This window comes from Vigna umbellata, chromosome 7 (genome assembly GCF_029865625.1).
Source record: "Vigna umbellata cultivar VRB3 chromosome 7, Vumbellata_1.0, whole genome shotgun sequence".
NCBI classification, from domain to species: Eukaryota; Viridiplantae; Streptophyta; class Magnoliopsida; order Fabales; family Fabaceae; genus Vigna; species Vigna umbellata.
In genome coordinates this window covers 11,718,865-11,745,237 of record NC_142171.1, presented here as the reverse complement: position 1 = coordinate 11,745,237, position 26,373 = coordinate 11,718,865, and the positions used below count along the sequence as shown (strand labels likewise).

Genomic DNA, 26,373 nt, shown 5'->3' with positions numbered 1-26,373 from the left:
ATAAGTTCATGAGTAAATTAATATAGATATATTAATCAGGTTCTACTACTTGAATTTTTTTTTTAATAATAATTATTGTACACTGGTCAACGCAAATCCAAAGCTAATGATTAGTCAATCCTTCAAAATCTCTAAAACAAAAACAACCAGTTGTTAGCAATGTTAGTAATTCATCTTGAATGTTAAGAATACCTCAAGTTATTAATAAGATAAAATTGGATGGTAATTAGGTTAATTTTAAACAAAAATTCATTTGAAAACCTATAAATATTTTACAGGATTCTAATTAATGTTTTATGTATTTTTATCAATTTAATAAAAGTAAATATTTTATTTACCTTTTTACCGTGAGGATTTTGTTTATATAGATAGTATTGTGTTGTTGGGGAAAGTACTGTCATTATAGTGAGAAAGAGAGAATGCCGGTGTGGAGAAAGGAGATGAAAGAAGAAGCAAAGAAACAGCTATGGCTGGCAGGACCTATGATATTTGTGTGTGTGTTTCAGTTCAGTTTGCAGCTTATATCTCTCATGTTTGTAGGTCATTTGAGTGAGATATGTTTGGCTGCTGTATCTCTGTCAACTTCAATTGTCAATTCTACTGGTTTCAATGTCATGGTAAGTTTACACCATTTTCTCTGTGTTATAGTTTACCAACTTCTTGCAGAATGTTTTCCCAGATGAGATCTATACATGCATGTTAATTATAATTACTCTGCATAATTATATGTCATATATGGAAGTTTTCTTTCTCAGCCACACCATTTTCAAGTTTTGCATAACTCCTGAAGATATATCTTTCTCAAACAAGAAAAATGTATAAAACAATAAGTACAAATTTCATTGCTGATTAAGAAGAAAAGAACATGCACCAAGTTTATGACAGATCCTTTCTAGTTTTTTGCTTGAGCTGCCAGAGTTTTGAATATCAGATTATGATCTCAATATACTGGTAGATATGTATTCAACACTATTCATTTTGGAATTGTAGATTTACACAAGTTGATAAGAATCTGGGTTGAATGTGAGTTGAATTTATTTGGGGAAGACACTTTTTTTCACTTTACTCTCTTTTTAAATGTTGTTAAGTTTTTTTAAAATAAATAAAAAGATAAATAATTTTTTTAATTTTAATAAGTTCTTGTATTTTTTATCTGTTGTTTTTATTTCTACTTGTTGTAAACAGTAAAAGAGTAATTGTAATTTTGAATTAAAAAAAAATCTTTCAAAACAATTAACCCCTAAAAAAATAAAGAGAATAATTTGAATTACAGAAATCGATTAAAACTATAATTATTATTATTATTATTATTAATAAGTCCTGTACCAGTAATTTTTTGGGTTTGTGTCTGTTGGAACTCAAACATGTTATTAATGTCTTGTTGGAATAAGAATGTCTGTTTTCTAGGTTCTTCCTGTTCAAAACCTAAACATCTTTTTCCTATCTTGATGTGCAAAATTATTAAGGTTGTCTGCTGGTTGATGTACATAGATTGTTTTAATTTAGGGTTTAACATCTCAAACCAAATCAAACTAATGTTCAATTAATCTTACAGAGAATATAATACTTTAACATTTTTTAACCTAAAAAACTTTAATATAATAGGTTTATAGATATCTTTTTTTATATATATTGTTCATATATTAATATTTTTTTCCTCATAAACTTATAATTTCATACGTAAATTCTTTACATTATTAATTCAAATTTATTACATTTCAATTTGATTTAATAGAATGAGTAACTCATTATTATCAAATAGTACAACACATGTTTTATATTATGTATATGATTATTATACACATGTTATTGACTAATGTTGATGGTTCAATTTGCTTAGATGGGTCTATCAAGTGCATTGGACACATTTTGTGGCCAAGCATATGGAGCAAAGCAGTATCACATGCTTGGTGTGCACACCCAAGGAGCCATGGTGGTTCTTATCATTGCTAGCATACCAGTGTCCATTATTTGGGTATACTTAGAGCCTATTCTTGTTCTTTTACATCAAGACAAAGAAGTTGCAAAACTAGCTCAACTATATGCCAGATATTTGATCCCAAGTCTTTCGGCCAATGCTCTTCTTCGATGCATTACTAAGTTCCTACAAACCCAAAACATAGTCTTTCCCATGGTGCTAGCCACTGGCTTGACTAGCTTGTTGCACTTGCTTCTCTGTTGGGTTTTCATTCTAAAACTTGACCTTGGTATCAAAGGATCTGCCATTGCAATTTGCATATCAAATTGGTTTAACACCATAATCTTTGCACTTTACATTCGATTCTCCCCTTCATGCAAACAAACTTGGACTGGTTTCTCTAAGAAATCATTGCATAACATCCCAAAATTTCTCAGACTGGCCTTTCCCTCAGCAGTCATGGTGTGGTAAGATCTTGTTTTTTGAACCACATCTTTCTTTCATAGAATATAACAACTTAGCATTGCAAGAACATAGTTAATGAGTACATTTTCATGCATCATTTTAAAGATACACTACTAGTATACACTGGACTTTTTATGACATAAAAAGGATTTATTATGACAAATATTATAGCTTTTAAATTGTAAAAGTTATAGAAAATTCACTCTTTATGTGACATTGAGACATTGCGAAAACATGTCCTAGTAAATTAGTTTTACTTGTCATAAAATTAATCCTATTAAAATATGTACACAACTTACTCCATACATGCCATGCTTTTGTCATCAATTTAGCTCTATAAGCAAAACAAATATCACTATGTAATCATCTTAAGATCATGTTATGTGACTTTTGGAGGATGGCAATGTACATTTACTTTAATCTTACTTGTAAGAACTTGTTTCGTTTCCCTTGTGACTAGAATGTGAATGACTGATGCTGAGATATTCTGATTGTTGCTTCTGTTGTATTGTATCATTATGTTGCAGCTTGGAATCATGGACGTTTGAAACAATTGTGATCTTGTCTGGTATTCTTGCTAATGGGAAATTGGAAACATCGGTTCTTTCTATATGGTTAGTTTTTTTGTTGATATCTGAATTGATAAGCTAATGTTTGTTCTGTGTATACAGTATGCTATTATATTTTTATCTTTCTTAATGGAAACCCCACTTTCTTTCCTTCTTAATGTATGATAAGTTGTATTTCTTTTTGCATCTCAGTCTTAACACGTCTGGTATATTTTGGATGGTACCATTTGGAGTTAGTGCTGCTGGAAGGTTAGTCTTTCGTAGAGAATTGCATTGTTTATATGGTAATAACATATGTAATGAACTTTGCATATTATTGACCATAACATGGCTAACTACATTCTACCTCTCAAACAGTACAAGGATCTCAAATGAATTAGGAGCTGGTAGACCAAAAGCTGCATATTTAGCAGTTAAAGTCACCATGTTCATGGCCCTTTTGGTGGGGCTTGTAGAATTTTCTATCCTTATGTCGTTATGGAAAGTTTGGGGGCGTGCTTTTACCAATGTGCATGAAGTTCTCACACATGTGATTTCCATGATGCCAATTGTTGCAAGTGCTGCTTTTGTAGATTCAATTCAAACAGCATTTCAAGGTATTGAATAAGTTCAATCAATGATCAGGTTCAAAAAGTCCATTTTTCCATTTCCCTTTTGATTAAATGTTCAAGATTGCATTAAATTGATTCAACGAAAACAAAGTAATCTCATCCAGTTCCATCATTTCTCTTGTATTACCATTCATTTAATACATAATACAAGAGTAAAATGTTTATAAAAATGTAAATTTTTGTATTTTTTCAAGAAAGAATAAAGTAAAAAGTAGAGAAGGATAATGTTAAATGAACTAAAAAATTTAGGTACGTCAAAGAATCATTTTTCATTATAAAATGTGAACTTTTTCACTGATTATGAACAGGTATTGCCAGAGGATGTGGTTGGCAGAAACTTGGTGCATATATCAATCTAGGATCTTGCTATATTTTGGGTATTCCTTTTTCCGTTGTCTCAGCTTTTGTATTCCACATGAAGGGACAGGTAAATTAGCCATTTAACTTTTGAGAAAAGATCTTATAGTAAATATCAAAATCCTTCTGGTTTGTAGCTAAGCTAATAGCATTGTGTAATTTATTAACTGAAACTATTAAATATTAATGTGTTGATTCTTGATGAGTACAGGGGCTATTTCTGGGGATTGTATTAGCACTTACTGTGCAAGTGGTGTGTTTTCTTCTTCTCACCTTACAGGCCAATTGGGAGAAAGAAGTAAGTTATCCTATCTTCAACTCAATATGTTATCAATTATGAATATTACCAGAGATAGAAATATGATACTGCAAAATCTTGAATGATTTGTCATTGCTAACATCTTACAAAATATAGAGTTAAGGAATGAGAAAAGATCGAAGAGAAAATCTGATACATACTCATAAAGATGAAAGTTTGCTACAAGACCATGGTCCATTTTCCCCTTTAAATAACTAAAGATTTGTTTTATGTACTGTTAGTTTCCAGTCAACTAGAAATAAGGTCAATTTAGAGTATATAAATGATGTAAATCTCAATTTAGAGTATATAAATGATGTAAATCTCACTTTACAAGCCTATTTTATGGGGTTTAATTAGGCTTAAAGAACACTTCTTAACCTGGTATCACTTCTTAACCTGGTATCACAGTTTTTAACCAGTTCTAGTTCTACTAATATAATTTTGGGTTTTTGATCTTATTTTTGTGGGAAATTCCAGAGATAAAATCAATTTAAAATATACAAGTTGATGAAAATCTCATCTAACAAGTCGGTTGTATGTTATTAAGTTTAGTTTAAAATTCACTTTTTAATAATTTTATCAAATTAGTTTCACTCGATTGAACTTGTCTTAAACATGTGTTCTATGAAATTTTGTTTGTGATTCTAGATCTTTTGAATATGCTCTAAAGAAGTTTTAGTGTCTTTCTTGTGATATCTCACCATGAAGCAATTGTGTTACAATGTCATATATTCAAGCAATTATTTCTGACCAATTGTACATCTAATTTATATATTAGGGGAACTTTAAGAAAACTTTAAGATAAATTTATTGTAAGTGATTAAACTAATTAGTTTTCTTAATTTGATTCTTTGGTGGTTGTTCCTTAACTAATATCAGTTTGTTTATTGTTCAGGCAGAAAGGGCAGTTGCAAGAGTAAGAAACAGTGCAGCCAAAGTTGAAGGCCAAAATGTTGATGTTGCTTCATAGTTTAACAATATTTGTTCTAAGTAGAGCACTTATCTTGGAAAATTAATGTTGCTTAATTATATGAATCCCAAAAAATCAACGTTCAAATGAAAGAAAATTGTCATGGTAAAGTAATAAATAAATTAAAATAATGTTATTGTTTTTATCGGATTTGGATGGAGGAATTTCAAGATGGAATATGAGACTTTGAAGAATTAAATTGTTGTTTCATAGTGAAAGAATTCCAATTTACAAAGAGAAATGAAGACAATCATTTATTGCACAAATTTTTTAACGTTCAATTCAATAAAAAATTGAAAAATATTATATATTAAGTGATGAAAAGAAATTAAGTAAGCCTTTCATAAATGTTATATTTATAAGTTCATGAATAAATGAATATAGATATGTTAATCAGGTTCTATTACTTGAAATCTTTCGAAAAATGATAATTATCATATTTATATATTCAAATTCTTTGATTTTTAGTTTCAAATATATTTTTTTTTCCGAATATATTGAAATTCAAGTATTTCAGATCAATCGAGTAAATATAATTATCCATTCATTTTATTATGAATATATATAAAAGAGAGAATCTTTTTATACTTTCTATTCCTCCTAATATTTGATTTCTAACTTGCTTTCCACTTTATGTTGCCATTATTATCTTTTACTTTTGGATTTTTGTCTGCATTATTATAACAAAAAAAAAGTTTTACATTATTTTTTATAACTTTTTAACAACGCATATTGTAAGACCCATAAAAAAAAAAAAATATATATATATATATATATATATATATATATATTTATAGTAGTAAATTTTAGTATTTTATTAGTAATAATAATTTTAATGGATAGAAAAATGTAAATTTTGGATATAAAATTATAGTAATTTTAGAAGGAGAGGTTCAAATTTTTGGTAACTTATTTAGTAAATTTTTTTAAAATTGAATAGTAAAAAGTAAATAGTAAATAGTAAAAAGTGAATAGTAAAAAAAATTTTCAGCATTTGGATTCCTTAGCATGGAAGAAAGTAGTAGGTAGAAATTAGGATCAGATTTGGTGAGAAAATGATTGAAATATTATTTTTAAATAATATTAAAATAATAAATAATATTAAAATATTAATGAATAGTAAATTTTTTTTTTACTATAAATAGCCATGGGAGGGAAGGTTATTCTGCACCAAGAGAAGAGGAATCAAGTGAGAGCTTGAGAAATAGAGAAAAAAAAAAGAGTTAGGGAGAAATTTTTAGTTGCAAGAAGAGTAGAGGTTCTGAAGGGTTTCGGAGAAATAAATTCAGAGCGAGAGAAGTCTGGAATAGAGGTAGGGGAGCTAACCTTTCTATGTTTTTATATTATGATTTAATAGTTCTATGCTTTTATATTATGATTTAGTATTGTTTTATTACTATTCATATATTGAAATTCCGCTGTGTGAATACTGTTAATGCTTACTGTATGTTAATCTATATTGAAATTCAGTGTTAATATTATATGTTGTTGTTCTGAATCTGTAAATAAGAAATTTGTTAAAAACTAGTTGAGGAACACTTTGGCTAAGGAAAGACTTGGTACTTAAGTTGTCCATTGTGACGCACCTCTCTTTCCTGGAAGTCTACTCGACAAGTTTTTAACTTAAATCCTATTGAACAGATTGAGTACTGTTAAATTATTATGCAATATATTGAGTTTGTGTGATTTATGCGATGATTGTATTTTATTATATTGCATTTGAATTTATGCATCTGAACATGTTATGAGTATTATGGGGAGATTTTGTAGGGGTATAATGTGAGTTGAGGAAAATGAGTATGGCATGAGTCTCGTGGAGAGATTCAGTAATATTATGGTATTTGTGTATATGTTGATGTTGAGGGTCCCGTAGTTGGAGGTTATCCTGATACTCTAATAATCATCTAGTCTCAAGTAGAGAGGGATGAATTATGTGGTGAGAGGAGCAGGAGGTCCTGGTCTATGTGTCGGTTTTGGACATAGTGAGGGGATTAACCTTGTGAATGGTATGAAGTATTTTGAAAGTGTATTTGTAAAAAGAAGTAGAAGTCATTACAAGTGCATAACCTCCCGTGACCGCTCATCAACGCATCATCCGGATGAGTGTCTATTGGGTATTGTGGTGTCTATTGGGTATTGTGAGACGAGTGTCTAATAGGAATTGTGGTATGAGGGTGTCGAACATAATTATTATATGATGTTTATATCAAGGTAATTATACATGTTTTATAAATGATTTGTTGCATGTTAGCTCACCCTACTTGTTTGTGTTTGTTTGTGTTTGGGTATGTGCGATGATCGTATAATTCGTTATACGGGAGCAGATGAAGGAATGTCGTCTGATCCAATGCCAATGAAGAGAGAGAGACAGAAGAATAAGCTAGAAGAATTCGAATTATATTTATGAGTTTATAGTTGAAATCTGAGTTTAAAACATGTGTAGACATATATTAACTATGAATTTATAAGTGTGAGATTACGGGATATTACCGTAAATGTAATGTTACGATATATAAATTATGAATTATCCAGCGTGAGATATTGGGATGTTACACATATGACCTGTGATCGGTCAATTTTAAATATTTTTTTTAAAATTAAATTCAAACAGATCAGTGACGACACTTATCCTATTATCAAAAAATTTGTTAAAAAAATTGTTAACATAACCTTGTTATAAATGATCAATTGCAGTTTTCTCACCCATCTTTAATACAGCTGGTCTATTATGGACTATTTAAAAAATAATTAACTTTTTAATATAATTTTATTCTTTTATATAAGGTTAATCTATTTTTTTAATATGAGTGAATAATTTTTTTAAAATGTTAATTTAATTTAATATTTCACACTTGATTTATCCTTGTATTATCTTGACAGTGCATAGTTGAATTATGATGTTATATATTTTAAATCCCGTACATCCCTATCACAATTTGATACATACAAATCTACTGAAAAATGATATGCGAACTTTTCAAATTAATATTTATACAATTTGGTACACTTATCTAAAAATTAACATTTTTAACCATTTTTTCTAAATTTAATTTTAATCCACTACAACAAAAATCTTTAAATAACAATTAATTTTAGAAATAAAAAGTAATTAATTACTATAATAACTAACTATTTTTGTCTCTAAAATTAATTGTTATTTAAGTGTTTTTGTTTTGGATAGTGATTATATTTTATGAGCGATAACGCAATAGTTAAAAGAAGTTTCTCTACAATGATTCTTTTATGGAAAAAGGAACACGTACATGATAAGAACATTAATACATGATAAGAACATGTGTAATTAATTATTTGTTGTTCTTTTCTACCTTTCTGAAACAACTTTCAAAAAACAATACATTTTTTTTCAAAATTAATTTGCACACAAACATGCACGACAGCATCTCCATCTAAAACTGCTATAAGAAACATCAGCAATGCTTTAATTAGCACACAGTGCAATAAGACAGTAAATTAAGCACACACTGAAATGAATGTCAAAATCATTAGCTTGTTAAACAAAAACTAAACCAAGGTTCTGCACATTTGAAACCAATAAGGACCAAACACGGCACGCCAGAATAGCATGCAATCAGCCAAAATCAACCACAATGTCTACAAAAAAAATTTTGATCAGTGCAAAACCTATTTGAAAACCCCCCAAGAAAATACATATCATACACTTTGAGTGTAAACAATAATTTCTCTTTGTGTTGAATAACAAATCAATGTTAACATCCAGTTTTCCCCACCATTACTTTGTCAAGCGTCAGACAAGGGCTCAAGAAAAAGCCCTCTCAACCAAGGCATCCATGAAGAGATACAAGTTCTGTTGAATGCTGAGAACAAAAAATTCAGAGCAAAGGGATCCAAAGAGTACGGTTACTTATTTTTTTAATCTATGATAGTTACTTTCAACTCTCTTGAACTAGTATATAAGTGAGATGCTATTCCGCTGTCACTGCTACGTTCTTCTTCCTTTAAAAATCAACATAATCATAGTAGCTTCATGCAGAGAGAGAAGGAAGGAATGACATACAAGCGAAGCTGATTCGCAGTGTTTTTTCTCGTTGTACCGATGCAACCATCATAGAATATTTCATCCTGGTTGCTAAAATTCTAGATCTAACTTTCTTTTTAAATGTGATCTGTCAGCACTGCAGAACAAGAGATAAAATTAATCAATTAAATAGCACTTACAAAGATAAATTGAAAGACAAAAAATGTAGTACACTTTCATTATTCAACTCTGATAGAAAAAATGCAATTGCATTCTACACTTCCCTTCCCCGTTAAGCTTCTCATGATACTCTTGATGGATTACATATAGAGTAAAAATATTTAACACCTCACTCACACTAACAGCATTTTGGGTCTCCAACATCCTAGTCATGCAGAAGGTTGGGAATCAAAATGGTTGCAAGAGTGTAAGTTGCCACATAAGAAGTGTAGCACAGAAATAAGGTGTAATAACTGATAGCATTGCTGTTATCACATAGCTCTATCATTTAAATTTAGCAGAATTTATTAACTTCACACTCTACCTGTAGATTCAATTTTATACTCAAATATTTAACATAGTATATAGAGCCTTGATTACAAACTATTAGGCCACTTAGAAAATGATAGGAGGATCAACATGTTTTACCTGGTAATTGTAGGTCTATTTGGAGGTTTCAATCCAAAAAGAGAAAAATCTAGGGACATTGGAACTGGCTCATTTTTGCCTGTATTATCAGCAGCTGCCTGTCTGACATTAACACTATCATCAAACTTATCTCCTTGCAAAGAGTTGCCTTCAGACCCATCACGCCCTGGCATTACTCTCCTAGACTTTCTAGGAGGTGACAAGACCGTAGGACCTTCGTTTGAAATTACATCCGAAACCTTAGATTCCTTCTTAGGAGCAGGTCTTGGAAGTTTAACAGGATCTGTGGGCAGAGGTGCAGAAGAGAAGTACCTAAAATGGAAGGGCAAAGATTAAAAATCGGAACAAGAAAGGAAAGAAACTATTTTTCTTAAGAGAATGATTACGGTACCTGTGCTCTAATGCCTGCTGCACTGAAATTCTAGCTTTTGGATCATAGGTAAACATCTTTGACAACAAATCTAAACCATCGTCACTTGCCATTGGAAACAAAGAACGCAAAGGTGGAGAAGGAACATGTTGATATTCAACATAATCAGGTAGGTAGATCATATCGGGCCACTGAGAAGGAGATGGAGTTCCAAATGCTGCGAAAATTTTTCCTAATTGATCAATATCACTTGAACCCTACCAAATCACAAACACAAACTCATGAAATCACCAGAAGAAGTATAGCTAAGTACACAAAAACAATACACACTCTGAAATTAAAAAGTAAACCAGTGACGTAAAAGAATTATCAGAACAGGAATAACATGGAAGCAAAAGTTAGTGTCAATAATGTAGATAAGCACCATATCCAACAGCTTCTGAGCAGTAAAACAGTTTCTAAAGGCTTTTTATTCAGAGTGCAATTTGAACTAAAAGATGAAGTCAAATAGTTAATATCATACACACACAGAAAAAAGGTTTAATAGTTTCTCATGCAAATGGTCAAATTCCTAGAAAAAATCCATGTATTCCAGAATTTTCTTTCTAGTTTAGACATAATTAAAAGTTCCCAGATAGTTTTGGGATCTATTGATTAATTTTTAACTTTCAAAAAGTGAATATATATCCTTTGCTTACTAGTTCATCATAATCACCATGACAATATTGGTTTACCTGCAAGAAGGGTCGACGAAGAAGAAGTTCAGCAAAAATACAGGCTGCGGCCCAAACATCTACCCCTGGACCATACTGCTTGGTACCAAATAATAGTTCAGGTGCTCTATACCACCTTGCAAACACCTATTCATGTATTAAGCGTCAAAAGTGCATACCAATTAAGAGAAGTTCAAGGTACAAACATAAGAATAAACATAATAAGTTCAATGGTACACGGAAGCTAATATCTAGAGGAGGCAATGAAGACATGATATTCAAAAGAAACACTTTTGTTACAAAGAGGCTGATAAGTAATCTTTTACTAATTCAACAAATAGTACTCCACTCTTCAGGAAATGAAATAGTTGTTTATCCTAAAGAACCACCATCTTAAAACATATTCACCAAAAATCTAGAATACTTCTACTTCTAATTACATGTCCATACTTTTTTACCCATAATATTTCTTTTTCCTTCCCTTATTTGCTTTAAGTTTTGGGCCAAAATCAGGCAGTAATAATAGAGACTTCATGGTAAAAGCAGCTTGACTTACATTGTGTGTTCCTACAAATTTGAACTAAAGAATCATACAACACTAAATTTGATTATAAAATGTCTATGGAGAATTATTTTCCAATCATGTAAATTCTAACCATCCAAATTCTAGGCAACTTTACTAGTTTTATTATGGAAGAATATGAAGAAAGTGGAATAATTAACAGATTATTTGAGTCTTATTTAAATTCACAATTTACTCAGAATGCTGATATTAATTAAAGAAACCGGTTCCAAAGTCCTTCCTCTAGTTGTAGGGATTAATCTTGCATACTTAAAGGATTCACAATATATTGTGCACAAAGAAGCAAACCTGATGAGTGAATCTGCGGTCTGGGCTTCCAAATACCCTAGCTAAACCAAAATCCGCAAGTTTCAGTTGTCCGTTAGATCCTATCAACAAATTATTTGGCTTCATATCCCTGAAAATACATAACAAAAGCTCTGAGCTCAGAACTAAACGCAAGTAACGACTTAGAATGAACATGTAAGTAACATAATCTACCTATGTAACACCCATTTCTTGTGGCAAACAGCAAGGCCTTTAAGTGTCATCTGAAGGTAAGATTTTATATCACCAGGTGAAAGAACAATATTCCGGTCCCGTATAACAGCTTCAAGGTCTGTCTCCATGAAGGCAAACACAAGATGTAAATTTCCTTTATGTGGAAAGGCATCAATCAACTCAATAATGTTTGGATCTTTGAGCTCCTTAAGCAGTTTAATTTCTCTGAGAGCTGTAAAATTGACCCCTTCTTTCTGCTTGCCAAGCCGGATCTTCTTAATAGCCACAGTCTGCCCTGTCTGTCCATGCAATGAATACATTATAATTAGAAGGCCCACAAGATAACAACAATAATAGTAACCGTACCATTGTAATATCATCGTCATTATTAAATAAAAGGCCAGTTCATGAAGACGTGTGCAGCCATTATTCCACAATACAATCAAATAATACCCAGTGCAATAAAATCAAATAGTAGCCACCACCAACACAAAAACGAATAATAAACGGAAACTGGAATACCCAATTGCAAGTTACCACAAAAATGCATAGTTTTACCAAATCCATTTTTAAAGAACTTTAAAATGCATACATTCACTTTCCACATTAAGGTTCTGGATGAAGACTTATTTTCCTCTTATCCAAAGATTTTCTCAACCAACCTTCAATACAGGAGATTTCAACTCCTTTCCAAGTTCCAAATTTTATTCATACCCAATTCTCACAATCCATAGAAAAACATATTTCCCTAAAAATACCGTCGTAATTTTGTTCATAAGTGTTCTTTTACTTTGTTTTTCGAAAAGAACAAAGGGAAACATTCGAAAAAAGCTACCTGCGTATCGATGGCTTTGTACACAACCCCGTATGTACCTTCACCCAGAATCTCACGCTTGAGATACCTATCGGCTACTTTCTTGGACAGATCGAGTTCTGACATTTTTTGTCCCCAAAATTGGCGGAGAAGATGCAAAGAAACTATCAAACACAGCTGAAATTCAGTAACAAAATTGCGAATTTACAAGTGGGTCATCTAGAAATGGCTAGGGTTTCTGGTGGGGGAAATCGCAATTTACCTATTGCAGTTGAAATTCAACCGGAAAATTGAGAATAAACAAATGGGTCACTGGAAAAGGCTATACTGAAAGAAGAGTGTTGTGTTGACAGCGTTTTACTCAGTGGTGTGTGTGAGGGTAGAGAGAGAGAGAGAGAGAAATAGTGAAGAACAGCTATAGAGAAAGAAAAAAAGAGAGAGGGAGCGTTAGACAAGTGCAACGGCTACACTCCTACACCCATTTTACTGAATAAAATAAATAATATAATAAACGCGCTTTTAGTTGTTTTATTTATTTATTATTCACAATAAATACCTTTCTAGTTCCTCAAATTTATGGACAATAATTGATAGGTCTCTAATATTTATTTCTTTTTTCATTCGGATTCATGAATAAATTTTTCTTTAACATTTAACTCTTCTCTCCCTAAGTTAGGACCCACATGTTTACATTATAGATTTTCGAAAATTAATGGCTTGTTTGGAATTTTGCTATTATAATACATTATGATAGTTTATAATGATTTCTAAGGTGTTTCTAGAGGGTTGTTTCTTCCAATTCAACAATAATATTTAAATACTTAGCTTAATTTGATTTTTAGAAGAAAAATGGAATTTTTCAAAGATTAGCAATGCTAGATGTTACTATAATTGTGAGTAGTTCTCATTGGTTTAATGGTTTTTAAAGTTTTTATATTAAGAAGGGAAAATCTTAACTCCAAGTGCTACAATAAGGTATTTCTAATGTAGAGGGTTGTGTCTTCCTATTCAATAATAATATTTAAGTATTTAGCTTAATTTGATTTTTACAACAAAAATGGAATTTTTTTTAAGATGAGAAACTAATATCATTGTGAGTAGCTCTCATTGGTTTAATGATTCTTCAAGTTTTTATGTTAAGAAGGGAAGATCTTAACTCTAATAATTGTATGTGCTACAATTAAAAGATGTTTGAGACAAGGTCTCAATAACATTAAAAAATCTTTGAAATTTGTTTCACATGTGTCTTTTATTGAGAGTATTTGTTAAATTTGGTTTTGGTTTTGGTTAACAATGGTTAACAAAAAGCAAGAAAGTGAACAAAAAGAAACATGAATATTTGAGATTTATTTAGTGAAAGAGTTAGAAATGTTAAAGATGATGGTGTATTTTGTTTGTAATTGTTATTTTATTAGTATTTAGAAGAGTTGCTAGAAGGATAAATGTTGTTATTAAAAACTATGTTTGTCGAGTAATATAAATCCTTTTTTTTTATATTATGCAAAAGTTATGATATTGTATAAAGAAATATCAAAGATGGGATTTGAGTCATAATTTGAAAGTTAGGGATTCATTCCATTACGTGTAAAAGCATTTGGAATAAAGAGAGAATGCATTTCAAAATCAGATTCTCTCCAAACTTATTTTGAGGGCAATTTCATATCATTTTGGTTGTGAAATCGTAGAGTTGGTATAATTTTCATAACTTGCGTTGGTTGAAAATTTAGTACATAATAGATTACGTGACAACTTAAGAGTTTGAAACACTTAAAGCAAAATTAAAAATGATGTTTTTTTTATCATAATTTTATTTAAAATTTATTTTTTTTAACTTTTTTGGGACTTTTTTTAAGGCTTAAAACAATTAACACTAATAAAGTTTGAGATTTTTTTTCTTGAAAAGGTAAAGTGTTAAAAAAATAATTTTATACTTTTTTTTCTTGAATATATGAAAGAAGGATTTTACTTTTTGAATCTTGAGTCTACTCTAATAATTACTTAAAGCTTATGCTTGTGTTGCCTTTCTTTTATTTGTGATATAATAGAGTATCAAATAACATTAATAGGATTTTGAGTTTTGAAAATATAATAGAGTATCAAATATCTGTGATATCTCAGTCATAATGTTTTAAATATAAATAGTAAATAAATATTTTTATTCGTATATCAAATATATTGTAAAACATGGAAAGTTTTCCTAAAAATATAGTTTAAAATATATATATATATATATTAACAAAATATTTTCAATATTTTTTCTTGTTTTAATATTTGTTTATTTTCTTATTAGCTCATTGTTAATGATAATGGAATGATCGAATTTATTCTTCTAAATTCTAAGTCTCGTTATCTTTTTATAGGATGGTTACATGTCCTTATTAATCAAGAATAAAAAATTGGGGCTAAATATTCAACTTTAATAGTCATTTTGATTGTATTATTTGACTTTATCTTTATAATATAACATCTAACCTCTTATAAGTCAAAAATTACTTTATCCTCTCATTCAAATTAGTTTTCACTGTGGTTACTTTTTATATTTCCTCACATTACATTGAATGTTTTTAATTTAATTTATTTATTGAAAAAATAATTAATATAATAATAACACAATGATGGTACAATAAATATAATTGTAATAACGTGGTCACTATGAAATTAATAAAGGAAAAAAATTATATTAACTTAATTTTTAAAAGAAAAATTAAAATTAATATCAATAAAACATAATGAAACGAAATTAAAAAAAATCGAGGAAAAGAATCATTTAACCGATATTCTACTTAAAAAGATAAAGTATTTGGGAGGATCATAAATTTTATATTTTTCAAAACAAATATTTCAGATATAATTTAAATTAATTCATAAACATTGCGTCGTAATAAAAATAAATAAATTTCGAATAATACAGAAATTTTGAAATATATTTTAAATTATATTTTTTATAAAGTATACAAGTTCATAAATAATCTTTTCTGTTGTACTAAAAAGTTATAAGTTGGGCCATTATAGTAAAAAGTAAGCCCATTGGGCCAGATTTTAACTTCAAAAAGAAAAGCCTCCTCATGTTAAAAAAAACAAAAAATATACGCCCGCCGTGGGGCTCTACAAACTGAACTAGATGGGCATTTTACTAAACTACAAAGTTATTAATTGGGTCAAAATAGTGAGTAGTTGGGCCACTAGAGTAAAAACCAAGCCCATTGGGCCAAGCCTCTGAATATTGGAAAAACAATATGAAAAAACGCCCACCGTGGGGCTCGAACCCACGACCACAAGGTTAAGAGCCTTGCGCTCTACCAACTGAGCTAGACGGGCATTTTACTTTATTTCAAAACAAAAGAAATTTTATAATTTTATAGTTAATTATCTTTTACATGGGAAATCAAATAGATTATAATATGATTTTTTTCGTTGATTAATATATTTTTTAATCTAAAAATAATAATTAAAATTAAAATACCCTTGATAAATAAAAATAGAAATTCTATTTATGTATCTTTTACATAGTAAGGATTTTGTTTACAATCACTGATATGTTATAAAAATTTATTATTTGATACTACTTATCTTAGTTTCACATTAAATTAAAAATTTATTATTATTACTAGTGGGAAAAGAGATATTATATGTCTTTATACTTTTTATGAAAAAATAGTAGTGGGTGATTTGTAATGTTTTACTTTGTTAAATAAATTAGTTATTTTTAATTTGTGTTGTTGATATGTATCTAATCAGCATTTATAATATTTTTTAAATGTTTAAAAATATAATTAAGGGTAAAATAAAGCTATAAAATATGTACAATTTAAAATATAATACGAATTAATGTTACTTGCCAACTCAATGAACACAGACATCCATACAAAGAGAATGCATTTAAATGGATTTATAATTCTACAATATTTTAGGTGGTCTTACAAATTTTTTAATCAGTTTTAAACTTTGATAAATTTTGAAAAATATTTATATCTACTACGACCATGCAACATTGATGCAATCAACTAAATAGAAATACACTGAAATATAGATGGAAGTGTTATTGAATAATGAATGAGATCGAATCAATATTAATAAAATTAGTTTTAATAATTAAACATGTCTTGCATTATAGTTTTAAACTAACATAAAATAAAAAATAAAAAACTATATATTAGATTAGAATAATTTACGAGATAATTACACTATACAATACATAAGTTAAAGTTATATAATATTAAGAACTACACTTACACACACACACACAATCCTGACTAGAAAAAAGAAAACGTAAATAGCACATAAATGATTAGCATGATTAGGGTTTACGAGGGAGGAGTAAGTAAGACCAGAATAAAGGTTGCAACAACTGCTGTTGGAAACCATTAAGATATGGGCACTTCTGAATTACTCATATTCAATAAGAACCTTCAAATCATGTGAAAACTCTAACCATTTCTCTGCACTCACAATGCCATGAATTAAATACACTTTACCTACTCGTCTTCCCACACACTGATCCAAACATCACACAACTAAGAAAAATAATCATTAATTTAGGAGAGAAAAAAACATCCACAAAAACCAAAACTTTAACAAGAATAACGGTGACTTTAGCGGATAAGTCCAGAGTTAATGATGAGAATAATACAAGTACTATAATTTTAAGTCTAACTTTTGTTTTGTAAAGAAAAACAAAATGAAACATCTAATTAAAAAAAATTCATGATCCTACTTGAGACTTTAGATTAAAAAGTGTTTTGAATATGGAGTTAAGGTTACTTGATCAGTTTGCAATTTATTTTAGATCACGTTGAAAGAAGTGCACTGTAAAATAAATTTGATAGTCTAATTCAACTTCACATCATAAGAAGAAATTTGCATTCATTTTGTATACTATAAATTGAGATTAACGTGTGTTAACTAACATGGTATTACATGTTTGATTTGTTCATGATTCAGCGTTCCAATCTCTTCTCTTAACTTTACTCAGGTCGAGTACTTTAGATCTAAACGAGGCAGCATACTGCCAAACTTTTTCCACAACCTCACCACTTTCTCTTTCCTTTTTTTATTATCTCTATATATATTATACAAGAACCCCACCATCTTTTACCCTTTATCTTTCTCTGCCTTTCCCTTTGGTTGCTCCTACCCATAAAACCTATACTAACATCACCACATTTTCTTCTCTTTGGTTAGAGAAAAAGAAAACAACTTTCTTCCATTCCATTCAGCTTAAGCATATACTCTTTCAGTCTTGAATTAACACCATGTCATTGACACTTTTCCTCTTGTGCATCCTTTTCTTCTTCCCTTGCTACCTGTGCCACCCTGACTCAGCTGGAACAAACACCCTTAAACCCATTTTGCTAACCCCATCCAAGCCTTCAACAACAATCCCTGCATTCCCGGAACAGTCTGATGTTGCAGGGTGCCCTCTTACCCTCTCAGACGAGCTCTTTGATGGGATCAACAGTGCATGTGGTGGTGCCAAAAGTGGTGGTGACACGGAGCTCCACCGCAGCAGGTGCTGCCCAGTGCTTGCAGCATGGTTGTATTCTGCATATTCTTCTACTGCACTGGGCATGGTGGGCCATGGGCATAGCAGTGTTCATGGCCACGCTACATCAGTATATGATATGATGCCTTTGCTGCCAGATGACTCAGAAACCTGTGTGAATGAGCTAGGAAAGGCATTGGAAGTGAGGGGAATTGAACTCACCAAGCCTAATGAGACTTGTGATGTGGTTTATTGCTTTTGTGGCATTAGGCTGCACCATTTGACATGCCCAGATGCATTTTCTGTTAGCCAAAGTGGGGAGCTTTTGGGGGATGCAAGTGTGAGAAGGCTGGAGAAGAATTGCTTGAGTAGTAGCACCGATGTCAATGGCTTACCAGGTCTTGGAGGGTGCTCTAAGTGCTTAAATACCCTCTATTTGGTGAGTTTTCCCTATATATGTGCATAAACAAAGCTTACTCTTTTTCTCTTGGGTATTATCTTCATGTTTTGGTGTCATTTGCTTAGTTCGTTGTGACTTGAAAGTTGATGGATCTTGTTGAAAATTGAAGATCAGGATGGTGTTTTGGTTTCATTTTCATCTTCTTCACTCATGTTTGGTACTCAGTAAAGTTTTGACATGCTTTTGCTTATTTGTGATGTTGGTTGCTTTCTAAGCTTTTTCATAGTCTTCACGCGCCTTTGGATTTTGTGTGGTTCACGAACATAGATGGAACCAATGGTTGATTCAGCAACTATTTCTTTTTTTGTCACATGAGAGTTTAGAGAAACCAGCAGCAACTCTAATGTCTCAAAAATCAAGTTCTTAAATAAACTAGTATAGCTGGGATATATTAAGCAATTATAAGTGCAATGTCACTATCTTGGTACTTGAAATGAAGTTGTAGTTTTGAATTATTGGTATCAAGAGGACCGTTTAGCTAACAACATCAGTCATTTTAGATAATTCTCTTTTGGATCAAGTAAGAAAATGACTCAAATAAAATGGTCTTGTTTGAAACTAGCTTTCTTTTTTGTTATGATTTATGACAGATAGTGTCATTTGTTAAATGCTTGAGACCCCATAAATTTTGTCAATTTGACTGTTCTTATTATTAGCCTGTCCTGGTCATAAATGATGGTTTCTTAATATAGAATTTTAGTTGTGTGCTTTTTCTTCCTCTCATATACACCAATAGATCTTTTACTTCTCTGATTCTTCTGAGTCATTCATTCTATTGTCTGTCATGTTCACATTTTTGAGAAAGCACCACACAGTTTCTAGAATTAGATAACACCAACATCACTTGTGATCTGTGTTTGGATTTGTCTTTCTTGTTTCTGATTTTTGCAGAAATGTTGCTAGAATCCTTGCAATCGTTTCAGAATCTTAAAAACTGTCATCTGAAGACTCATACTAGGTGTCACATTTTTTGCTGCATTCAAAAAAACTATTCAGGGCTGCTAACAAAATTAATCATTCCACATTGCCACACATAAAAACCCTGCATTAGGTAGTGTACTAGCCTTGATATGCACATCTGAGAAACCCTTTCTGCTATGAGTGGATGTTATGTTACACCAACCAAGATGCTATTTGAGAAGCTTTGATGCACCAAACCCCTTTGGTGTAATCACTCCTAAGTATTATATGCAACCCCTTTTGATATTCTCATTGAAGTATTACTTCTACGCAGCTTAACAAGAAGTCTTCAAATTCAAGCAAAGCAGAAGAAGACAGGACCACCAAGATCCACAACAAAGACTGTGAGCTTATGGGCTTGACATGGCTTCTGGCAAAAAATAGAACAGCTTACATGCACACAGTTTCAGGGGTTCTCAGAGCTTTGATGTTGAACACCGATGGCTCTTACCCTCAATCTTGCTCTCTAAACAGTGATGGAATGCCTCTTGCTGTGGACTCATCTCAAATCTCTGATCACTCTTCATCAACCAACCTCCAACCACTCATCTCTCTTTCTTTGTTTACTACAACCTATGCATTTTACCATGCTATGATCTTAGCTCTGACATGAGCCAAAAAGGGGTCTCAAACATGACATTTTGTAGATTTGGATCTTTATGTTGTTGCTTAGAAATACAGTTTTTCTCTGTCATGGATTGCAGGGTGTGTATCAAGCGAGATGAGTGTTTATAAGAGAGGACAAGAGAAGTTAACCATGCATGGATGATAAAAAGACAAACTCATGTGTCTTTGACTTTGTTCATTGATCATATGATAACTAAACAACTTTTCATCATAATCATCCATGTGTGGTTGCATAATCTAGATTTCTTTCTTTTACTCTTTTGAACAGACACTCCTCTCACTTGATAAGTATCCCTTGATTGCAATAGGCTGAGGTGTTTGATGTTTGCCACGGTTTTGTTTTGTTTTGGTGGACCACCATAATAGGAACTTGTGAAGTTGTTTTCAAGGGACAACATTCGGAAGTAGTGTTCAGTTATATGTTTCACGGGCAATTTGTGGTTATGGAAAGTCAACTTCAACACCAGAACACACTCATATTCTCTGTTGTCTGCACTGTGTAGTGAGGTTTTGCTACCGATATTATTCCAAAAAGTGGAAATTGACTTTCGAATTATACAACGGAGAAGCCAAAAATGACTTACGAACTATGTAATCCAAAAATAAAAAATAACTTTTTAATTATGCCTGGAGGTTTTTTTTTTCTCTTAACTCTGTGAAACTTTCAAAAGTAATTTTTTATTTCAATTGTACAATTCAAAAGTTCCTTTTAATTTTAAGAAAATAAAAAGTTCCAAATTACACAAACCAAGAAAAACTGGGAAATTTTATATTAATGAGATGAAGGAAAAAATTGCTTAAATTGATGTACAGTTGGACCAAACATATAGTAATTGGGCCATTAGAACAAAACCAAGCGACAGCCCATTGGGCCAAAAACGTAAACAAAGGAAAATACCAAAAACGCCCACCGTGGGGCTCGAACCCACGACCACAAGGTTAAGAGCCTTGCGCTCTACCAACTGAGCTAGACGGGCTTTCAGAATTTTATATTACAATATTTAATATGTACTTATTTTTGTTTTCTTTTTTTTTTCACTTTTTTCTTCCATTGTGAACGTTACCTACAGGTTGGGGACCTCACCCTTGAGGATAAGGGTGACCCCAATAAAAGCAGAAACTTTTTGTAAGGATCAGTTTGGCAGTCACTCTTGACTCAAGTCTTTGACTATATTAATATTAATCAGAGTACAAAGTTGAAGCCATTCATTTTCTTTTTGGAGCTTTTCGAGTCTTCATAATGAGATATTTTTGCATATATTTAACATAATAATTCATATTTTTTTTAGGGTTAAATATGTTTTTAGTCCTTAAACTATTGACTGTTTCTGGTTTTCGTCCCTCTTCCAAAGTAAGGTACAATTTGGTCCTCATTCTTTAGAAAAACGTTCGTTTTAGTCTTCAAAATTTTGTTTTTAGTCCTCGTTTTAGTCCTCAAAACGATCGTTTTTTCGACTAAAACGAACGTTTTTTAAAGATTGAGGACTAAATTGTACCTTACTTTGGAAGAGGGACGAAAACAAGAAATGGTCAATAGTTTAGGGACTAAAAACATATTTAACCCTTTTGTTTATTATAACATGTTGTTTTACGTCTTGAATTTTTACTTAAAAATTCATTTCCACTGGACTTTTATTTTAGGTATAAATGGATTTTTATCAAAATCTAATAAGAATATTATAAAAGTAATACATCTCTTTTACGTATATTTAACATAATTTCATTTAAATCGAGATGACTGGAGTTAAAACATATATTATCTAATTGATCAAACTGAACAAATAAATGAACTAAAAACTGTTGATGGTCAACAAATCATTACTATAGGCAAACTATCGTGCACGTCAAATTTTAAAAATATGTATTTTTCTTTTTAGTAATAATTTTTTGAACATTTATCTCACTTTTCTTTATAGATATACTAAATACTAAAAGTAAATTAAAAAGTATTTTTGAAAGTAAATAATAAAAAGCCTTTGGGGCTACAAGAAAAATAAATCATATTGAATAATCATGATTTAAGAGAATCGTTAATTTTAAAATTATATTTTTTTGTAAATGACTAAAATAACATTGTTTGGAATTTTAGGTAAAATAGAACATGAAATAATCTTTTGAAAAAGTATATTTAACACTTCTTCTTTTTATTAAAATATAAGTTTAATTTCTTATATATATATTGATTCTGAACTAATTAGTTATCTTTTCATGAGCATATTCTAATATTACAACATCATCATGCATAAAATAAGTAAATTGAAATATAATAAGTGTCATGCTTACATAGTTTAGTATATATTTATTTTAAACGTATATATCTATTATCTTCATGTGATATTTTTCTAAGAAGCTATGATCTTGGACCATACAAATCAATTATTAAATTAATTTGGATTGATATAACTTTTTCTAAAACATGAAGCCATTGGTTTTGGATTGTATTGTTTGATGAAGATAGTGCAAAGAAAGGATAGAATTTTGTGGATGCCTAATTGGGCCAAATGTATCATTGATGCTATCAACAAGGATTGAAGTATCTAAGTTGAAGAAAAGTTATAGTTTGATGATGAGAAAGAGTGGATCTTATTGAAGTTGTTGACCATAGTAAATAAGTTGTGTTGAAAATGATAGTCACAAAAAGAGACATTAAGATGGATTTTCTTTTGCTCTATTTTCCAAAACCTTGTGGGAATGTGGGCTCTATGAGTCACATCTACATCATCAAGTTGGAATTAGGGTTACATATTCACATTACACGACAAGTGCCAATGAGATGAAAAATATATTAAAAATAAAAAGGATAAGAAATAGTATGGGTTTTCTTATTGTTGGAGGTGACTTTTTCTATGCATGAGAAAAAACTGTATTAATATTGTAGTTCAATATTTGGAATGATAGAATTCTTCTATAAAAGTATGTACATTTACCATCTTATAGAAATGTACATATTATATATATATATATATATATATATATATATATATATATATATATATATATATATATATATATATATATATATATCAATTCGAGGTATTTTAAATTTTATTATAAAGAATGAAATGACAAAAATATATGCATTCACAAGTATTTGTAGATAAAATTTACGGTGAATAATTAATATTTATGAATATTTATTATTTGTGATTAACAAGTAGAACGTATTTTAATATTTTTATAAATGGATTGACTATGACTATCATACGAGTATTATAAAAAAATTAAAATTAAAATTAAAATTTAATTTATATTTTATTAAGTTAAATTTAATTAAAATTAAAATTTAATTTATATTTTATTAAATTTAATTTAATTAAAATTAAAATTTAATTTATATTATATTGTATATATTTTTTATAATTTTATTTATATTTTATTATGAAAATTTATAATTTATTTTTAAAATATTTTTGGATATTTATGAATATTCACGTATTTTTAAAGAGTATTCAATAAATAACAGGAAATAAGTGAAATTTTTTATTGTATACCAGTAACGAATAGATACTTTCTATACTTATTATTATCCTACAATTGATTTAATTATTTAAAATAAGTTTATTTTTTAATATACGAAAAACATTAACTAAACACTATCAATATAAAAATAAATTAATTGTGTTGTCTTATATATGCTAATTATTGACATTTATAGTAAGTCTTAAATATAATAGTAAGTTTTACTTCATTTACAGTTTTAAAAAATAGTTTACCTTGTGAAATGTTATTTAAGATAATAGTTTTCACATAAATTTAAACAAATTGAAACATGTGAATTTAAACAACTCGTTGTTTTGTATTTTATTCTATTAATTGCTTGAATTAAAATAAAATAAAATAACTGAAAAATAGTCTATTAACTTTTGATTGTGATTTTCTATTTGTTTTGTTTTATAACCCAAATTGTGAAACATGTTGAAATATTTTCGTATTTATGTGTTTTGTTTTTTTAATGGATCAAATCCATTTCCTTTTTTCTATTTTCGTAAACCAAATTCTATCTTAATTGAGTATTGAAATAAAAAACGTCACATTATTATGTCATGTAACAAATTAATTCTCTCCTTATTCTTTATTTCCTTCCAATGATTAACTCATTACACTGACGAAACATGATTTATAAGTATATAAAATATTATATTAAAAGATAAAATCATGCACTAGCACATACCAACTCAACACATCTTTTAAAACTGTCTATGCTTATTTATATCAAGATGTGTAAGCATTTTTTTATATTATTAAACATGGTTAATTAAGTATAGCATTTGATTGTGTATAATAAACACAATGAATGAACAAATGCGTATAAAATAAATATTTATATTATTATTTCGATTTTAAATCTGTCAAATAATATTATTACAGTGAATTATTATTAGTAATTCACTTAGTCAAAGTCATTATGAGTATCAGTTTTATAATTTAAAATTCGTGAGATAATATTGTTAAGATTAATTATTATATATTTAAAATATTATCTATTTTAAAGTGTTGAATTTTTTACAGTTTTATAATTGAAAAATGTCTAGATTGATAATAAAGGAAAAGATATTTAAATTATGTTTAATATTAATTCTTAATTAAATTTAAGACTATTAAACAAGTATAAAAATAATTTGATATTTTAATTTAACAAAAGCTACTTTCTCTTCCTTTCCGTTCAAAGAGGGGCAAACAATTAAAAACGTGGGTTCCATATACTTTTATTGGTTTCCTTTTTGTCGTGACACATTATGAAAAAGCTATTTAAAAATTATTCACTATTTGAAGATTAAAAATAAAGAGGAATTAAAGTAATATAAAGTTATTTTTAGACAATCTCTTTCTTTTATAGGGACTTTTCTAACATTTGAACAAGTGATAGGAGTATTATTTTTAAAATAATAATGATTTTTGGTTGAAATTATTCAATAATTGGTAAGTCCTATGTTTTCTTATTATTTTTAGTAAATTTGAAATGATAGAAAAATGTAAAAGTTTTTGCACGGAGTGAGTGGAGGGAGAAGCCGATCACCGACATTTAACGGCTATAATAGCTGTATGTGACGAATTTGCCCATCAATTATTACAAAGCGACAAACCTCTGTGACTGTTTCTTTGTCCCAAAATATATATATGGTCCATGCATGGTACTCCTCCCCTTGCAAAGATAATATATTTCAATTCTCATTTTTTTTTAATTCACTTTTTTTTTTCTTAAAATGAATTTAAATTGAGTTAAAAAAATTACTCTTTAAAGAAATAAATGTGTTTTAAGTTATTAAGCTTATTGTAATTAGTTTTGATACATTTTAATTAAAAAAAATTATAACCACTTTATAATAAGCAAGGTTGTCAAACTCGAGAGTTTACGTAAACTCGTGAGAGTCCAGTAAACTCGACTCGTAAACTCGACTCGTAAACTCGTAAGAGTTTACTTTGTATGAAAAAAATATAAATAACATTCTAATTCAAATAAGATAACAAAATTATATAAATTGAAATACATAAGTTCATAGAAATATTGTTCATAACATAAAGATATAATGTAAAATATAAATTGAAATGTCAAAGTCTCTATGCCTAATCCTCTAATCCTCTAATAATGGCATCATCATCTCCATCATCATCATCATCATCTAACTCTTCCTCTGATGAATGTTGTGCATCTTCATTGTTCTCAAATGTTATGTTATCAAGATCAAGAGCATCTAAAATAGGATCTGTTGTTGCTCCATCTAAGTGAACATTTTCACTATCATTTTCACCTTCAACTTGATCAATCTCAACAACATCATCTGTCTCTTCAGCTATCCATTCATCATCTGATTCTATGTCATCAAATGGAAGAGCTATAGTTTTTCGAATCTGTCTACTTTTCAGCTTGGAGTTATACATCACATAAACTAAATCATTCATCTTTTTTTGATGTAAACGATTCCTTCTCTTTGTATGAACCTAAAATGAAAGATAATATTTTTAGTGAAGATATAAACATAATAAAGGAATTTATAAATTAAAAATAATTTAAATTACCATTTCAAATGAACTCCAATTACGCTCACA

General features: G+C 29.5%; 4 protein-coding genes and 2 non-coding genes across 9 annotated transcripts; 2 read left to right on the top strand and 4 right to left on the bottom strand.

Annotated features, from left to right (window-relative positions):
- Positions 1 to 419: 419 nt before the first annotated feature.
- Positions 420 to 5,341, top strand: LOC124833010 (protein DETOXIFICATION 16-like). Its single transcript, XM_047307366.2, has 8 exons — positions 420 to 617; positions 1,841 to 2,385; positions 2,911 to 2,997; positions 3,145 to 3,201; positions 3,310 to 3,548; positions 3,872 to 3,990; positions 4,132 to 4,218; positions 5,117 to 5,341. The coding sequence occupies exons 1-8, from the start codon at positions 420 to 422 to the stop codon at positions 5,189 to 5,191; spliced, it is 1,407 nt and encodes a 468-aa protein (XP_047163322.2). The 3' UTR covers positions 5,192 to 5,341.
- A 3,338-nt stretch (positions 5,342 to 8,679) lies between these two features.
- On the bottom strand, positions 8,680 to 13,260 carry LOC124833016 (cyclin-dependent kinase D-3-like). Of its 4 annotated transcripts, XM_088094922.1 has the most exons (8): positions 13,059 to 13,260; positions 12,818 to 12,960; positions 11,983 to 12,281; positions 11,791 to 11,899; positions 10,941 to 11,066; positions 10,228 to 10,463; positions 9,837 to 10,148; positions 9,371 to 9,573 (listed from the first exon to the last, which is right to left on the bottom strand). In XM_088094922.1, exons 2-8 carry the CDS (start codon positions 12,920 to 12,922, stop codon positions 9,432 to 9,434), a joined length of 1,329 nt encoding a protein of 442 aa, XP_087951048.1. In that variant the 5' UTR covers positions 12,923 to 12,960; positions 13,059 to 13,260; the 3' UTR covers positions 9,371 to 9,431. The 4 variants fall into 4 exon arrangements, with proteins under 4 accessions (XP_087951049.1, XP_087951048.1, XP_087951050.1 ...); XM_088094923.1 differs by lacking the exon at positions 9,371 to 9,573 and adding an exon at positions 8,680 to 9,345 and having other exon boundaries at positions 12,818 to 13,260; XM_088094924.1 differs by having other exon boundaries at positions 12,856 to 13,260.
- A 2,781-nt stretch (positions 13,261 to 16,041) lies between these two features.
- TRNAK-CUU (transfer RNA lysine (anticodon CUU)) lies at positions 16,042 to 16,114 on the bottom strand. Its single transcript has one exon. It is a non-coding gene; the product is annotated as a tRNA-Lys (tRNA).
- Positions 16,115 to 17,786: 1,672 nt separating this feature from the next.
- On the top strand, positions 17,787 to 20,769 carry LOC124833021 (putative GPI-anchored protein At4g28100). The gene is made up of 2 exons (XM_047307384.2): positions 17,787 to 18,717; positions 19,973 to 20,769. The coding sequence occupies exons 1-2, from the start codon at positions 18,049 to 18,051 to the stop codon at positions 20,309 to 20,311; spliced, it is 1,008 nt and encodes a 335-aa protein (XP_047163340.2). The 5' UTR covers positions 17,787 to 18,048; the 3' UTR covers positions 20,312 to 20,769.
- A 460-nt stretch (positions 20,770 to 21,229) lies between these two features.
- On the bottom strand, positions 21,230 to 21,302 carry TRNAK-CUU (transfer RNA lysine (anticodon CUU)). Its single transcript has one exon. It is a non-coding gene; the product is annotated as a tRNA-Lys (tRNA).
- A 4,389-nt stretch (positions 21,303 to 25,691) lies between these two features.
- Positions 25,692 to 26,366, bottom strand: LOC124833007 (uncharacterized). The gene is made up of 2 exons (XM_047307364.2): positions 26,344 to 26,366; positions 25,692 to 26,265 (listed from the first exon to the last, which is right to left on the bottom strand). Exons 1-2 carry the CDS (start codon positions 26,344 to 26,346, stop codon positions 25,891 to 25,893), a joined length of 378 nt encoding a protein of 125 aa, XP_047163320.2. The 5' UTR covers positions 26,347 to 26,366; the 3' UTR covers positions 25,692 to 25,890.
- Between the last annotated feature and the right edge of the window lie 7 nt (positions 26,367 to 26,373).

What these genes read in the sequence shown, in the direction of transcription:
- LOC124833016 (XM_088094922.1), bottom strand. Translation starts at nt 12,922, where the DNA reads ATGTCAGAACTCGATCTGTCCAAGAAAGTAGCCGATAGGTATCTCAAG. An exon ending in ACCGCAGATTCACTCATCAG is followed by an intron (nt 11,067 to 11,790) that starts GTTTGCTTCTTT and finishes ATACATGAATAG; the next exon opens with GTGTTTGCAAGGTGGTATAG. An exon ending in CAGCAGGCATTAGAGCACAG is followed by an intron (nt 10,149 to 10,227) that starts GTACCGTAATCA and finishes CTTCCATTTTAG; the next exon opens with GTACTTCTCTTCTGCACCTC.
- LOC124833021 (XM_047307384.2), top strand. Translation starts at nt 18,049, where the DNA reads ATGTCATTGACACTTTTCCTCTTGTGCATCCTTTTCTTCTTCCCTTGC. An exon ending in GCTTAAATACCCTCTATTTG is followed by an intron (nt 18,718 to 19,972) that starts GTGAGTTTTCCC and finishes ACTTCTACGCAG; the next exon opens with CTTAACAAGAAGTCTTCAAA.
- LOC124833010 (XM_047307366.2), top strand. Translation starts at nt 420, where the DNA reads ATGCCGGTGTGGAGAAAGGAGATGAAAGAAGAAGCAAAGAAACAGCTA. An exon ending in TATTCCACATGAAGGGACAG is followed by an intron (nt 3,991 to 4,131) that starts GTAAATTAGCCA and finishes TGATGAGTACAG; the next exon opens with GGGCTATTTCTGGGGATTGT. An exon ending in AGGCCAATTGGGAGAAAGAA is followed by an intron (nt 4,219 to 5,116) that starts GTAAGTTATCCT and finishes TTTATTGTTCAG; the next exon opens with GCAGAAAGGGCAGTTGCAAG.